General features: G+C 36.2%; 1 protein-coding gene across 2 annotated transcripts in view; it reads left to right on the top strand.

The window, feature by feature from the left end:
* The window catches only part of XPR1 (xenotropic and polytropic retrovirus receptor 1), a 197598-nt gene that overhangs the window by 122269 nt on the left and 57423 nt on the right, over nt 1-17906 (top strand). For both annotated transcript variants that reach the window (XM_029228318.1, XM_029228319.1), the window contains exons 4-7: nt 3675-3898; nt 6434-6583; nt 6853-6936; nt 11427-11508. In XM_029228318.1, the coding sequence (XP_029084151.1) occupies nt 3675-3898; nt 6434-6583; nt 6853-6936; nt 11427-11508 (540 nt within the window). The remainder of the gene's footprint in view (nt 1-3674; nt 3899-6433; nt 6584-6852; nt 6937-11426; nt 11509-17906) is intronic.

Raw genomic sequence — 17906 nt, 5'->3', positions numbered from 1 at the left:
GCACTGTGAACCAAGAAGTTCTATACTGTTTTTGATCATGAGGATAATAAGACAAACACATATGCAATAGAAATGCTTAACTTGTATTTTAAAAAAACCCTAGATTCATTTTCCCTTTGACTTAAATGTGAAATTTGAATATAGGTGAATAGTTCCATTTCTTACAATTATGGAAGACTACAAAACACTTAAAAGCTGTATAGCAGTGGTCCCCAACCTGTTTTGGCACCAGGGACCGGTTTCACAGAAGACAGTTTTTCCACGGACTGGGGGGGCAGGGGATGGTTTGGGGATGATTCAAGCATATTACATTTATTGTGCACTTTATTTCATTATATATTACAACATAATAATAATAGAAATAATTATACAACTCACCGTAACGCAGAACCAGTGGGAGCCCTGAGCTTGTTTTCACTTGACACTCACTGATAGGGTTTTGATATGAGTCTGCAAGCAGTTGATTTTTTATGGTCTCTGTGCAGTCAAACCTCTCTGCTAATGATAATCTGTATTTGCTGCCGCTCCCCAGCACTAGCATCACTGCCTCAGCTCCACCTCAGATCATCAGGCATTAGATTCTCATAAGGAGCGCGCAACCTAGATCCCTCGCGTGTGTAGTTCACAGTAGGGTTTGCACTTCTATGAGAATCTAATGCCGCCACTGATCTGACAGGAGGCGCAGCTCAGGCAGTAATGCGAGTGATGGGGAGCGGCTGTAAATACAGATGAAGCTTTGCTGGCTTGCTCGCTGCTCACCTCCTGCTGTGTGGCCCAGTTCCCTGGGGGTTGGGGACTCCTGCTGTATAGGATATGCAAATTATCAGGTACAAAATAAAACATATACTTAATATGGCTATAGACATAAAAGAAAGTATCAAAACCATGAGCAAAGAATAAGAAACTATCAAAATTGACTTTTAAAAATAACCAATTAGAAATTTTTAAATGACAATATAATTACTTAAATTAATATCTTAATCAATTAAACTGTAAGTTAGTTAGACCTTAAAAGAGAATTTATAAACTGGTAGTGTTGAAGTAGTAACTCAGAATGCAGCACAGAGATAGAGAGGAAAATACAAGGTATGTAAAAGACAGAACAAGAAGGTCAAGAAGTGATAGTTGATATCTGTTATTTGCTTTTTCCACTGCCCATTCCATATTTCCTTTGCCCTCAGCCAGTACCTTAGTTGGTGAGGGTTCTTTACTGGGTGGGATAACCGAAACTTTAATTCCTGAAGGGGCTGAATCCTTAGTAATTCTGTCTTTTTTTGATTGCTTTAGTTTTCCATTAACTTCTGTTATTGGTCATGGAAGTACTAGGATGTGTTCCAGGAAGTCTTCTGGGTGGCAGACACAATGCTCATTGCTACTGTTGTGTTATCTATTCCCCTTGGTAATCAGAATCACTTTAACCAGTAAACACCTTCTTTGCCTACTGGTTCAATGGTATGATGAGTCCAGAAAAGGCCAGGTGGCAGTCTCATCTTCCAATTCAACAGAACCATTGTTGTATTCCTATGAAAGAAGCATTTCCTCTTGAGGACTAACCAACAGGCAGAGCTCAAGTTGCAGGTTGAGTGGATTATTAGATATAATAGTGAAAGGAGCCACTCCTACTTCCACCCCTTCATTCCTAGACTGAATTTTGGCTGTGGTTAGGATAGAACCAAATAATGGTCTCAATACTGCATTCTGAAAGACAGAACCCCAACCTTTGAGAGTTTTGTCTCCCAACTCATTTCAGTAAGCCTTTATGTTAGGCCAGCTATTTCTGGGTATGTGATAAAACCATTTTATTCCATAGATATGCTCATTGCTTTACCGCCTTGAAAATGGATAAGGCATTCCAGTTGATAGTGGTGCTAGCAGAAGCATTGTAAGCAGGGAAGGCACATCCATATAAAGAAAGCACTTGTTCCAAAGAGGACAAATCTCTGCCCCCTGCATCCAGTGCATGCAACCTGCCGCTAGGTGGTTAGTCAGTTCCAATGAGGAATGATATCATTTCTGGAGCTCATTGCTAGCCTCTGCTGCCAGGTAAGTAGCTGCATTATTTGATGCATAGTTTCATACCGGGTGCTAGAGGCTGTGTTGATTTGCACCAGTGATAGTACCACATCTAGAATAGCAGCTGCCTTCAGGGTGACCATTATTGATTAAGTTTAACAATAATCCACACTCATTCTTCAAGATTCGTCCAACTTCTGCACAGACTAACCAGATGAGTTAAATGGAGATGTGATAGATAACATCATCCCTGGTGGTGGCACTAACCTCTGAAGTTCCCCTAGGGATATGTTTGTGCTTTTGGCTTACTATCTTGATAGGGAGAAATTCCAGAACTTCCACTAGCCCTTCCTCTCCTGGGTCAGAGTCAAATGTGGAGATTCCACCAGTAGCCCAGTATTTCTATTCCAGTTATACATTCCAGAACTGGAAATATAATCGTAGTGTGAGCCTGTGAACCAACTGGGTCCACTGAGTTAAACCTGGGCTAATATTCCATCTATCACTTGAACAACTGTAAATCTCCATTTTGACTGCGGGACCAAATGGCATTTGGAGTCTTCAGAAATTTGCATCAGTTCAAAGTATGTGGTGGGCATAATTCTAAGGTGCCCTCCAAAATCCCTTCCCCCTGATATACACATACTTTCTCTCAGTTATTCAATCAAACAATAACCTAGGTGCTGCTATAAAGGATTTTGCAGGTATAATTAAGGTCTCAAATCAATTGACTTTAAGAAAGTGAGATTATTCCAGGTAAGCCTGACTTACTCATGTGAGCCCTTAAAAGGGAATGAGCTATTCCTGAGGAGAGAGATTCAAAGCATAAATACTCACAAGGTTGTACAACCATCACCACTATCTAATTCCAGAACATTCATCACCCCAAAAAGACCCTGTACCCATTAGCAGTCACTCCTCATTCCTCCCTCCCCCCAGGCCCTGCCAACCGCTCATCTGCTTTCTGTCTCTGTGGACTTGTCTGTTCTAGACATTTCATATAAGTGGAATCACACAATTTTGTGGCATTTTATGTCTGGTGTCTTTCACTTAGAGCATTATATCTTCAATATTCATCCATGTTTTAGCATGTATCAATACTTCATTCTTTTTTTATGGCTGAACAATATTCCATTGTACATATATACCATATTTTGCTTATCCATTCATCAGTTAATGGACATTGGGTTTGTTGCCACTTTTTTGACTATTATGAGTCCCAGTTTGTGTTATGTGTACAAGTTTTTGTGTACATGTATATTTTCAGTTTTCTTGGTTATATACCTAGGAGTGGAATTGCTGGATCTTAAGGTAACTCTATGTTTAACTTTTTAAGAACTGCCAGACTGTTTTCCAAATTACAGTGCGGCTGTACCATTTTGTATTCTCACTCTTCACGGCTTTTAAATTCTGTGTCTTCAATCTTCATCTGTAAAAAGAAAGGGTACACTTGAGGTTTTGCTGAGGGGAAGTGTGGGGTAGAATGAAAGGAGGGTATTACACTGAAACATTTTTTTCCTATCTAGTTCTAAATATTAAATGTAGCATTTTTTTCCCTAGAAATTTTAGGGAAACAGACTAGTAAAAATTCAGACGTCAGTGAGAACTTTTACCAGCTTTTTTATCTTGATGATTTGACAGTTCTGTTTTACTTCTTACAGAAAAGCTCGCAGAGGCTCAGCGCAGGTTTGCTACACTTCAGAATGAACTTCAGTCATCACTGGATGCACAGAAAGAAAGCACTGGTGTTACTACACTGCGACAACGCAGAAAGCCAGTCTTCCACCTGTCCCATGAGGAACGTGTCCAACATAGGAATCTTAAAGACCTTAAACTGGCCTTCAGCGAGTTCTACCTCAGTCTTATTCTGCTGCAGAACTATCAGGTACTTCAGTTCTTACCGTGGAGGATAGAACCTTTAAATGATTGAGAAATTAAAATAAATGGAATTTCCTTGAGCTCTACTAATGGGTCAATCCAAAAAGGGAAATTCGTAGCATGTCATTATTCTTTCTGTTCTTATTGAGATTTCAAATGTTCTTAATTGGCTAAAAACCAGGTTATCAGAGATGGTAAAATAATGTTAACAAGACTTCTGTTTTTGAAGATCAGTTTTCCAAAACCTTTTTGTACAGTATTCAGGAGTAGCCCTTGACTCAAAGAGTAATAGTTTGCTTCCTATTTTTAGAGGCATCTCTAAGTAATGAGTAGAAATAAGAAATAATGTACGTCTACCCAACCGCTGCTGGCTATGTAAGAACTTTTATATTCCACCACAGCAAAATTTCCATGAAAGCAGCTGTATAGTTAACTTTCCTGCAACTAACACTAATAGTGTAAAAGATACTCACTTTTCAACTTTCCACTGAGAACCCTTTCAGTTTTATTATCCACAGGCTGCAATATGACTGTATTTAAAACAAAAACTAAAACAAAACTTGGGAAAGAAAAGAAATTTTAAAACCCAACCTAAAAAGTTGAATTACCATGTATGCTAAATTATGGAAATGCTTGGCATTTATTCATTTGTAATTCTTTATAGATTTGTTCACATAGTTAAATCTATAAAGAATATATTGAAAAACAGATTATTCGTTAAATAATAAACATTTAAATAGGCAAAAGCATCTCCCTAATCTTTAAAGAGACCTTATGTGCTATTATTTTTCCATTTTATTCTTTTGATTATTACTTCTAATCTGGTTAAGATCATCACAGGATCATACACTATATAAAAACTAGAGGTTATATAATACAAGTATTACCATGGGTAAATATTGGAATTTTAAAATAAAAAGTAATTATAGGGCTTCCCTGGTGGCACAGTGGTTGAGAGTCCGCCTGCCGATGCAGGAGACACGGGTTTGTGCCCCGGTCTGGGAAGATCTGACATGCCGCAGAGCGGCTGGGCCCGTGAGCCATGGCCGCTCACCTTGCACGTCCGGAGCCTGTGCTCCGCAACGGGAGAGGCCACAACAGTGAGAGGCCTGCGTACCGCCAAAAAAAAAAAAAAAAGTAATTGTAGTGCCTTATCTGTAGTAATCTAAGTTTAATGCATGTACTTATTTCCATCTTTCCCTTTCATAATTCTGCTTTCTTTTTTGGTGATTTAATATTTTAACATTCAAAGAAGAACTCAGAAAATAACTTTAGAAGAATAGGAAAGTAATTATATAAGATATATATGATGGGAAATTCCTTTCCTTTGAAATTTACCCATAGCTTTATAATTTATCTTTAAAAAGAAACAAATGTGTTTCTTCTTGCTTATAGTGATATAAAATATTAACATTTCATATTTTATTAATTATGCTTATGCATTACAGGGAAATACCCTTATTAAATTTTACTTTATTAACTTTGCCAGAAGTTTTTGTTTTGGGTCATTATAAAAAGCTTCTTGAAAATAATTGTTAATTATAAAAGTTCTGATCTGTCCTTTATCCTTTGAGACTGTCTATCCTGTAAGAATACATTTATTTTGAAAATGATGAGAAAGGAAAATGAATGGAAAGCAGTCTCCAAATCATGGTGTATACACGCAAGGAGAGTTTAAGATGACCCATTAAAGTATGAAAAAAAATATTAACAAACGGGCAAGCAAGCAAAACCTAATTTGGAGTGACTGCTCAATTTTTTTTTTTACTGATGGTGATATATGATCAAATTTGGGAGACCTCTGATTTAAAGAACCTTGCAAATCCACAGTTTCGTGCTTTTTTGTCTGTTGATTAAAGAACAACAGGATTTGAGAATATAGAAAAGTATAGTATTTTGATATTGTAGAAATGCAGGAAAAGTACAGGCTCCTACCCGTTATCAGCAAAACCCTGTAAGTATGATCACTTCTTCTTTTCCACTGACTCTTTGCACACCCATCCCCAAACAGAATGGATGGAAACAAAATAAAAGTTAAGAAAAATAGATGATTATCCATTTCCTGTGCTTGTTCATACATGCTTGCATAGCAGGGGGAAATACATAGCTATACCAGGCCTGCAAAAAGCAAAGAACTAATAAATGTATTCAGTTCATGATAAATCCAGAGGATTTTCTGAATATATGCTTTTGATCAAAGAAGCAAAATAACATAAATTAACTATTTTGAAAACAGTTGTACATAGGAAAATGGAAATAAAAATGTTTTCAGTTTAAGACTTCCATTAATTTACATGAAATAGAAATAATAGGGTTCATAATCCAGAGTTTATTTGTATTACTGATAGCATACTACCTTGAAATGAATAAATGAAATAAGAAAGAAGAGTCTTATTTTTATAGTACATGCTTTTATGAAAGCATTGCCATTTCCCTCGGTACTCAATCTTCAGTCAACTCAGTCAACACAAAGGGCTTATTATTTTTCATCTTCTCTCATGGTGGTGGAAATTATAGTAGTGTTTCTCATTTCTTTCTGTAGAATCTGAATTTTACAGGGTTCCGAAAAATCCTTAAAAAGCATGACAAGATCCTGGAAACATCTCGTGGAGCAGATTGGCGAGTGGCTCATGTAGAAGTAGCCCCGTTTTATACATGCAAGAAAATCAACCAGCTCATCTCTGAAACTGAGGTACGGGAATCTCATTTATATACCACATATTTTCAATAATATTAATGTCTTATTTTTAATGAAATAACTCCTCATTTTTATTCTCCTTTTGTTATTAGTTGCTTGCTTTAAATACATACATTCTTACTCATGATTTTTTCTTTTGCTTTATTCAGTATATATTCACCAGGGGGTTATCAGAATACCATATGTATAAATGGTTCAGAATTATTTATGCAATACTCAAGTTCAGTATAACCTGTGTCAAAAGTTAACAATGTGTCTTTTAGGCTGTAGTGACCAATGAACTTGAAGATGGTGACAGACAAAAAGCTATGAAGCGTTTACGTGTTCCCCCTTTGGGAGCTGCTCAGGTTCGTATTTGTTTCCAGTTGTTTGGTTGGTTCATTTTACCTATTTAATAATCAACATGATCTGTTAGCTGATAAAATATACTAGTTTCATTACTTTAAAAACGGTTTCAGCCAAAGTTTATAAGTGTTTATTACTATTGCTATTTTCACTTTAAAAAATTAGTTGCCAGATCTCACTTCATAATAAATTGTAATGTCTTCCCACCTTTCTCTTCTTATCCTGTACTACTTCTCTTGTTTATTCTTACTGACATGCTAACTTCGTCAGACCAAATGATTAAGATGAGATATTTATCTGATGATATACGAGTGGGAGGGCTTCAGATAGTCTGGGCTACTACATACTTTCCTCTAAAATGCAATAGTTGTGCCTAAAAAAGCATTTGTTAAATGATATCTACATAGTAGTTATACCAAAAGGCATTTAAGTGATATCTTCTGTGTCATAAACTAAATCTCAGTAAATTTAAAAGGATTTAAATCATAGAAAATATGTTCTGTGACCAGAATGGAATGGAAATGAATAACAGAAAGATCTTCCTCATCCCAATAAAAGGTATTTATGAAAAACCTAAAACTAATATCATACTTAATGATGAAACACTGAATGCTTTCTCCCTAACTAGGGACAAAAAAGTGTATTCACTCTTACCACTTCTATTCAGCATTGTACTGGAGATTATGGCCAGTGTAGTAAGGTAAGAAAAAGAAATAAAAGGCATTTAGATTAGAAAGAAAGAAGTAAAACTGGTGGGGTTTGTTTCGTTTGTTTTTTTTTGCCGATGACATGATGACCTATTTAGAAAATCCAGTGACTATAGAATAGCTACTAGAGCTAATTACTGACTTTATTAGCAAGGTTGCAGAATACAAGATCAATACATAGATATTTAGGGTTAAATCTGACAAAAGATGTACAATACTTTTACATTGAAAACTATAAAACACTATTGAGAAATTAAAGAAGACAGATACATGAGAGAAGTTAGAAAACCCAGTATTTTTAAAATATCATTTCTTCAAATATCATTTCTTCCTAAATGGATTCATAGATACAACACAAACTAACTCAAAATCTCAACAGGGCTTTTAAAAAATAATTATTAAGCAAATTTTTAAATTTATATGAAAGTACAAAGGACCAAGAATAGCCAGAACAACTTTGGAACAACTAAGTTGAAGGATTAACACTATGTGGTATCAATCTTATTAAAGCTATGGTAATCAAGACAGTGTGTTATTAGTGTCAGGATAGGCAGATAGATTAATGGAACAGAATAGAGAATCCAAAAGTAGACCAATAAATATATGAACAATTAATTTTCAATAAATATGCAAAGCCAGTTCACTGGAGAAAGGATAGTCTTTTCAACAGATGGGGCTGGAGCAATTGGCTTTCATATGCTAAAAAAAAAAAAACCAAACGCACAACTTCCATACGTTCTTCATACCATGTATAGAAATTAATTTTACATGTACCATTGACCTAAATGAAAATCTAAAACTACAAATTTTTGAAGAAAATATAGGAGAAAGTCCTGGTGACTTTGGGTTATGCAAAGATTTTTTAGAAATGACACCAAAAGCACTTCACCAAGATTAAAAACTCCTGCTCTTCAAAAGACAACGTTAAGAGAATGAAAAGCAACAGACTAGGAGAAAATATTTTAAAAATATATCTGATAAAAGACTTGTACCCAGAACATATAAAGAACTCTAGTACTCAATAATAAGAAAACAAACAACCCAACTTAAAAATGGTCAGAAGATCTTAACCAAAGATGTCTGGGTGGCAGATAAGCATGTGAATAGATGCTTAGTATCATTAATAGGGAAATGCAAATTAAAACCACAGTGGGATAACACACACCTATTAGGATGACTGAAATTGAAAAGATTGACATACTGAATCTTGGAGGGCCAAGAACTCTGATATCGCATATGCTGCTGGTGGAATATAAAATGATGTAACCACACTGGAAAATAATTTGGCAGCTTCTTAAAAAGTTAAACCTTCACCTGCAGTGAGATCTAGCCATTACACTCCTTAGTATTTACCCAAGACAAATGAAGCATATGTTCATATAAAAACAAACGTTCATAGCAGCTTTATTCATAATAGCCTAGAACTGGTAACAACCCAAATGTCTATCAGTAGGTGAATAGGTAAACAATGTGGTATATCCATACAATGGAATACTACTCAGCAATAAAAAAAATAAACCTTGATATATGGAACAACATGATGCATCTCAAAATAATTATTCTGAAAAAATAAGCCAGACCAAAAAAGAATATATATATTATGGTTTTGTTTACCTAAGACTCTGGAAAATGCCAACTAATGTATAGTGGCAGAAAGCAGGTTTGCAGTTGTCTGGAGGTGGGATGGGATGTGGTAAGAGGAAAAGAATTACAGAAGGCCAAAAGGAAACTCTTGGGGATGATAGATAACGTTCATTGCCTTGGTTATGGTGATAGTTTCATAGGCGTTTACATATGTCAAAATATCAGACTTTGTACACCTTAAATATGTACAGTTTATTGTATGTCAATTTAGTCAGAAAAACAGTTAAAAAAAAACAAACATGAGGCTTCCCTCGTGGCACAGTGGTTGAGAGTCCACCTGCCGATGCAGGGGACAAAAGTTCGTGCCCCGGTCTGGGAAGATCCCACGTGCCGCAGAGCGGCTGGGCCCGTGAGCCATGGCCGCTGAGGCTGCGCGTCCGGAGCCTGTGCTCCACAACGGGAGAGGCCACAACAGTGAGAGGCCCGCGTACTGCAAAAAAAATAAAAAAACAAAAAAAACATAGGCATATTATAGTCACACTGCTTGAAAATTAAAGAAAAATCTTAAAAGCATCCAGAGAGGAAAGACACAAATTTTATACTTTAAATATGTGCAGTTCATTGTATGTCAATTATATTTCAATAAAGCTGTTAAAAATAAGGAAATTAATTTTGAAAAATTAAGTCTTTAGGACTGCATGTAGAAGGGATAGAGCTAAAGAAAACATGGAAATGGTTATCTGTGGTGAGGAGGGAAGGATTTTGGATCTGGAAGGGGTAAGGATTTCAAAGAAATGGAAATGTGCTCTTCTAAAGATGGGTGATAGGTTTAGGTACCTTTTATTATTGTCTCTAATAGCCCAAATACGTTATTTATATGTATATGTGTGTGTATGCACACACACACACACACACACACATCCTTTTGTAAATATGATAAATTACACAATTTAAAAAATTTTTTTGAAAAAGACAAATGACCATCTTCCTTCTGAATGCTTTCAGTCCTAAACTAATATACAGTTATCTATTACTGATGAATAATAAGTCAGAGGAAGTCTCAGTGTTTTTTTTCATTTAAAGATTTTTAGAAAACATTTGAAGAATCTTAAATGTAATATCACCTACTACAATTTCTTTTATAACATTCATAGCAAATATTTAAATTGATAAGATCATCTCTCCATATTTCTCATCTATTTATGTTTAAAGTATCAGGCACTTTCTTTTATTTATTTTGGAAAGCAGTAGATTTCTTTTTATTATTTTCTAAATTTAAAATTACATTTATAATAGAGAAAAATAATTTTTGCATGTACACACCCTGGAGATTCTTTTTTTTTTTTTTAGCTGCGTTGGGTCTTTGTTGCTGCATGTGGGCTTTCTCCAGTTGGGGCAATCGGGGGCTACTCTTCATTGCGGTGTGTGGGCTTCTTATTGCAATGGCTTCTCTTGTTGCGGAGCACGGGCTCTAGGCATGTGGGCTTCAGTAGTTGCAGCACGTGGGCTCAGTAGTTGTGGCATGAAGGCCCTAGGGGGTGTGGGCTTCAGTAGTTGTGGTGTGAGAGCTCTAGAGCACAGGCTCAGTAGTTGTGGCACACGGGCTTAGTTGCTCCATGGCACGTAGATTCTTCCAAGACCAGGGCTCAAACCGGTGTCCCCTGCATTGGCAGGCGGATTCTTAACACTGTGCCACCAGGAAAGCCCCCATCCTGGAGATTCTGACATGAGTGTATGTTTAAAAATTCACTCTAAGGTACTCCAATATAATACTGTAAGTATTCAGAAAATGAGTATTCTTATTTTTATCATTGTCTCTAATTATATAGTACCAAATATGTGAACTCTAACTGAGTAATACTGACTTACAAAATTTAAATATGTACACACTGTAAAAGTGAAATTGCACTTTAATCTCTCCTATAAGAAAACTCAGTATATATATAATTTGATGCCTGAGATTCTAATTCTCTTTTTTTAGTGACACAGATTTCTGTAAAATAATTAGAATAAACTGGCACTTCAATTCTAGTATTATTGGATAATGAAGGATGATTCCCTGGTCCAGATTTACAAAACTTCAGATCATAAAATATGTTCATGGTAGAACTTTGAGGCTTATAGTGCTAATTTATTACACTGTATACTAAATGTATTCAGTATTTTGCCCTTTACTCAAAATGCTATTTTTCTGTCCACAGCCTGCACCAGCATGGACTACTTTTAGAGTTGGCCTATTTTGTGGAATATTCATTGTACTGAATATTACCCTTGTGCTTGCCGGTGAGTAGTTTAAATTTTGAATTAAATTATTACTAATCTGCTTATGTCGTATTCTGTCCCTCTACCAAAGTTACTGCCAAACTACCAAAGCTACTGAAAGAGAAATCTGTCAGGGCTAAGTTTTTTGTTTTTATAAATGATGGGAGGGTGGGTGTTGGTTATTTTGGTTTGTTTTCCCCTTTGGATATAATTATCCCTTTAAACATTGCTAGATTGTGACTCCTTATTCTCCATCATTTTCAGCGTTTACTGATTCAATAACCTCAGCTCCCTTGATCACAGATGAGAGTAAATAAGATTTTACAAAATTTATGCACTAAGGTCATTTACTTTGCTTTTTGGAGACTCTCTCACATCCTTTCCAGAACCTATTTACAATTACTTTGCATATAATTTTAAGAAAATTAATTATATAATATTCTATTCTATAGCAGTTAAAAATTGTAAAGAGGTAGGAGGAATTGCTAGAAACAAGTACATTCCCAACCTCAAGGAATGGTGTAACAACAAGGGAGGCATAATCTTACTAAACCTCCCAACAGAATTTGACTTACCTCTCAGCAGCATTTTGACATTGTGGATCATTCCTTCTTGAAACTCTTCAGTTGATTTTGATGGGAAACCACACTCTGCTGGTTTTCTTATTAAACTTTGCTGGCAGTTTTTTCCCAGACACCTTTCTAGCTTTCTTTTGGCATCTAAATGTTAAGAAGTACCACTGGGTTCAGTTCTCAGATCTTTCTCTGTCTACATTCATTTCCTAGCTAGGCAATCTTATTGAAGCCTATGGCTATAAATATCATCTGTATGCTAATAACTCCCAAATTATATACTGTTTCCTCTGAATGATATCTAATTTGTTACTTAGATGTCTAATAGGCATCTTAAACTTATGTGGACAAATTTATTTTATCACTAAATATGCTTTCTCTTCCATATAGCATCACCTCTCATCAGTTTCTCAGGCCAGAAACCTTTAGCCTCTCTTTTCCCTCATACCTCATCTCCAGTCCATCAGCAAATCCTGTTGCTCTGTCTTCAAAACGTGCTCTGAATCTGACCACCTCCACCAGTGCCATCCTTGTCTAGCAACCATTTCTTTCTTAGTACACTGAAGCAGCCTCCTGAATTTGTCTCCATACAGCCACTCTTGCCTCTCTATAGTCACCAGTGTCTTTTTGATGCAGGTTAGATCACGTCACTCTCCTCTTCAAAATCCATTAAATGGCTTCTCTTACAATAAAATTGAAAGTTCCTACTATGGTATGCAAGATCTCGTCCCTTTGGGCCTTTCTAACTTCATATTCTGTCATCCTCCCCACACTCAGTTTCACTTGGTTTCACTGTTTCCATCCACATTTGTTTTGTTACTATTCCTTGAACACACCAAGCTCATTCCCATCTATGAGCCCTTTCAATTGCCTAAAAGGCCCTTCCCCAAGATGTCTACATAGCTTACTCCCTCACTTCATGTAGTCTCTACTCAAATGCCACCTCCTTAGTAAGGCCTTCCCTGATCAGCCTACCCTAAAATAGCCTGTTCTATTCCTTTAGCCTACATTAGTTTTCTTTGGAGCACTTGTGACATATTTTGTTTCATATTATCTGCTTTCCCATTGGAATATAAATTCCTTAATGCCTTGGCTTTTGTCTCTCCTGTTCACCATTGTATCTCCAGCACCTAAAACATTGCCTGGGATATAGCAGGGTTCAAAAAATGTTGGTTGAAGTTTGAGTGGATGGAAGAGAAGGACAGAGATGAAATTAAATGATATACAGAAAACACACAAACAGCAAAAAAACACATATCTCAAAGATTCTTGAATTTGAGGGCTTTTACTTTAAGGGCAGATAATCCTGGTATACCCCAAGAGTCTGTGTACTTGGGGCTTCCCTGGTGGTGTAGTGGTTAAGAATCCACCTGCCAATGCAGGGGGACGTGGGTTCGAGCCCTGGTCCGGGAGGATCCCACATGCCACGGAGCAACTAAGCCCGTGCGCCACAACTACTGAGCCTGTGCTCTAGAGCCTGCAAGCCACAACTACTGAGCCCACGTGCCACAACTACTGAAGCCCACATGCCTAGAGCTCATGCTCCACAACAAGAGAAGCCACCGCAATGAGAAGCCCTTGCACCTCAACAAAGAGTAGACCCCGCTCGCCACAACTAGAGAAAGCCTGCACGCAGCAATGAAGACCCAATGCAGCCAAAAATAAATAAAAATAAAAATAAACTTATTTTAAAAAAAAAAGAGTCTGTGTATTTGTGCTTATAATAACTGTGAGTCATTAATAAAGGATTAAATTCTGTTCAGTGAAGTCTGCACAGAAAATGACTTAGAAATAGATGTTATTGTATAAATATCCATTATAATCTGTTTTGGACTTTTAGTAATTATAATGCTGCTTGAACAAGGAAGGTTTATATCACTGTCACACTTAAACTATTCTTGATTCCAGGGACTATGTATTTTTCACTTTTGTATTTCAAGTTCCTAACGCAGTGCCAGACATATAGATGTTCAAGAAGTAATTTACTGAATTCATTATTCCTCATAAACATTCTTCTTAATTAAGATTGTCAAATTGCATATTATGAAATTATAGCCCAGGTTGTAATGGCTTTTAGATAGTGTGTGAACTTTACGTATTAACAGTGTATTTTCATTTGTATGTTTAGAGTTCTCCTTCCCACCAATTTTACTAAAAATTAACTCTGTTATTGTCTACTGTAAGCTCATGTTTTAATATTGGTATACTTTATGTTCATATTTAAATCTAGCTCTGTGTCTTCAGGGATGAATGCAGTTTACTTATATAGAATGCATGGAAATACTACAATAAAAAGCCCAGCCCTAGATTATCAAGCTAGCTGTTATGGAAAGAACACTGACTTATCTACAAAAGGCCTTGCCTGGTTGCAGTCCCAGCTCAACTGTTTCTTAATTGTTTTGGCTTTAAAGACATGACTTAACTTCTCTGAAACAATTTCCTCATTTGTTAAATGAGCTTAATACCTTACAAGAATAGGGTTGTATTAGAATTCATTCAACAAGTAAATTTTATGTATCTATGATTATGCTTGATAATCTTGAGTCTAAAGATAGATAAGAGAATTCCTTTCCTTATGAAACTTATTACACGAGGGAGATTAAGACATATTAAAACAATAATAATACACTGCAAAATAGAAGTGTTTTCTAAGCAGCTCAAGAGAACAAGTGATTACTTTCAAATGAGAGCATCAGGGAAGACTTTACTCATCTGTGTGTGAAATTTTTTCTTTTCTTTCCAAGATGAGCATGGTGTTATCATCATCACCATCATTAAATAAGACATAAGAATAGATAAATAAACTTCATTCTTTTTATGTGAATGAATTGAAATGAAGTTTTCTTAAATTCCGGGGCAAGTTGGGGTTTTGTTTTCTTTCGTATGTATAGCCTACATTTTTGTGAGACGATCTGACTTATTTTCTAATGTGTGTGCTTTATGCATTTAGTGTTGCGTATGTATGTTCTCTCACCTCAGAACCCGTCTTTGTTTAATCTTTGTGTGTCTATGGGGGGAGGCAGGGTAAATACAGTTAAAGCCAGCTGTCTATCCTTATTTATCTCCCAGTGGTTGTGTAAATGATAACAGAGTTGAAAATTGAGAGAGAAACACAGCAGTAGTAATGCATGTACAATCATGATTCTTTTTTTTCAAACATTCACATTAAAAAAAATAATGTGTGGGCTTCTCTGGTGGCGCAGTGGTTGAGAGTCCACCTGCCGATGCAGGGGACACGGGTTCATGCCCCGGTCTGGGAAGATCCCACGTGCCGCAGAGCGGTTGGGCCCGTGAGCCATGGCCACTGAGCCTGCGCATCCGGAGCCTGTGCTCCGCAACGGGAGAGGCCACAACAGTGAGAGGCCCGCGTACTGCAAAAAAAAAATAATAATAATGTGCATAATTGCTATGGTTTCTCAAGGGGACATGACCTGATATTTAATAATTTGTCTGAAATTCACATATTCCAGATATTTAGTGTTATGAAGATGAAAAGTTACCTGTTCATATTTTTTAAAACTTGTTCTTATAGTTTCCTAGTAACCTGCACTTAATTGATATAATAATAATATATCATATTTCACTTTCTGGTTTGACAAAGACAAGAGTTTGACCATTTAAACTGCCTATGAGGGAACCCTTCTACATTGTTGGTGGGAATGTAAATTGGTACAGCCACTATGGAGAACAGTATGGAGGTTCCTTAAAAACTGGAAAAAGAGCTACCATATGATTCAGCAATCCCACTCCTGGGTATATACACAGAGAAAACCATAATTAGAAAAGATATATGCACCCCAATGTTTATTGCAGCACTATTTACAATAGCCAGGACATGGAAGCAACCTAACGTCCATCAACAGAGGAATGGGTAAAGAAGATGTGGTACATATATATACAATGGAATATTACTCAGCCATAAAAAAGAATGAAATAATGCCATTTGCAATAACATGGATGGACCTAAAGATTGTCATACTGAGTGAAGTTAAGTCAGACAGAGAAGGACAAATATCGTATGATATTGCTTGTATGTGAAATCTAAAAAATTGGTACAAATGAACTTATTTACAAAGCAGAAATAGAGTTACAGATGTAGAAAACAATCTTATGGTTACCAGGGGGGATTGACATGTACACCCTACTATATATAAAATAGATAGCAAATAAGTACCTACTGTATAGAACAGGGAACTCTACTCAATACTCTGTAATGACCTATATGGGAAAAGAATCTTAAAAAGAGTGGATATGTGTATATGTATAACTGATTCACTTTGCTGTACAGCAGAAAGTAGCACAACATTGTAAATCAAGTATATTCCAACAAATTTTTTTTTTTAAGTGCGTATAAGGGGCTTCCCTGGTGGCGCAGTGGTTGAGAGTCCACCTGCCGATGCAGGGGACACGGGTTCGTGTCCCGGTCTGGGACGATCCCACATGCGGCGGAGCAGCTGGGCCCATGAGCCATGGCCGCTGAGCCTGCGCGTCCGGAGCCTGTGCTCCACAACGGGAGAGGCCACAACAGTGAGGCCCGCGTACCACAAAAAAAAAAAATAAGTAAAAAAAATAATAAGTGCATATAAGAGTGTGAAATAGCAAGCACTCATACACTAGTGGTAAAGTATTAATTGTCGCAGTCTCTTTAGAGGATAATTTGGCAGCATATGTAAAAATTTTTTAGTACAATCACTTTGATTAAGCAATTTTATTTCTAAAAGTTTATCTTATAAACATACTTGTACATGGGTGCAAAGACATATATGAAAGGGGGGTATTCACCACTATTTTGTTTATAATAGCAAAATCCTAGGAACAGCTCAAATGACTATCAGGAACTGTTTAAGAAAATAAATGACATTACCCCTATACAATGGAATACCATGAAGATATGAAAGTGAATGAGTGGAAGTGGGTATAGTACTTTGGAGAACTGTTTGGTAGTATCACCAAAACTGAATATAACTATGCTGTGTTGTTTCTACCTTTTGACTAATGTGAGTTTTGCTGTTGTGAACATGCATATACATGGATTTGTTTGGGTACCCATTTTCAGTTTTTTCGGATATATACCTAGGAGTGGAATTGCTTAATTATATGATAATGCTTTTTACCCTTCTGAGGTACCACCAAATTGTTTTCCACAGAGGCTCCATCATTTTCTGTTTCCACCAGCAATTTATGAGGGTTCCATTTTCTCCACATTCCCATCAACACTTGTGATTTCCCTTTCTTTTTTCTTGATTATAGCCATCCTAGTGGGTTTGAAGTTATGGTTTTGATTTGCATTTTTCTAATGACATTGACCATCTTTTCATGTGCTTATTGGCTATTTGTATATTTTCTTTGGAAAAATATCTACCCAAGTCTTTGCCCATCTTTAAATTGAGTTGTCTTCTTATAGCTAAGTTACTAGAGTTCTTTATATATTCTGGATATTAGACCCTTATCAGATATATAATTTGCAAATATTTTCTTCCATTCTATAGATTGTCATTTTACTTTCTTGATAATGTCCTTTGATGCACAAAATTTTTTAACTTGGTGAAATCCAGTTTATCTGTTTTTGTTGTTGTGTTATTCATGCTTTTGGTGTCATATCTAAGACTTCCATTGCCAAATCCAAGGTCCTGAAGGTTTACCCTTATATTTTCTTCCAAGAGTTTTATGGTTTTAGCTCTTATATTTAGCTCATTGATTCATTTTGAACTAATTTTTGTACATGCTGTGAAGTATGGATTCAACTTTATTCTTTTGCATGTGAGTATCCAAATGTCTCAGCACCATTTGTTGAAGAGAATATTCTTTTTCATTGAATAGTCTTGGTTGTCTTATTGAAAATCCATC

This window comes from Monodon monoceros, unplaced genomic scaffold (assembly GCF_005190385.1).
Source record: "Monodon monoceros isolate NGI ecotype Baffin Bay Population unplaced genomic scaffold, NGI_Narwhal_1 Super_Scaffold_18, whole genome shotgun sequence".
NCBI lineage: Eukaryota > Metazoa > Chordata > Mammalia > Artiodactyla > Monodontidae > Monodon > Monodon monoceros.
This window is presented reverse-complemented; position numbering and strand designations above follow the sequence as displayed.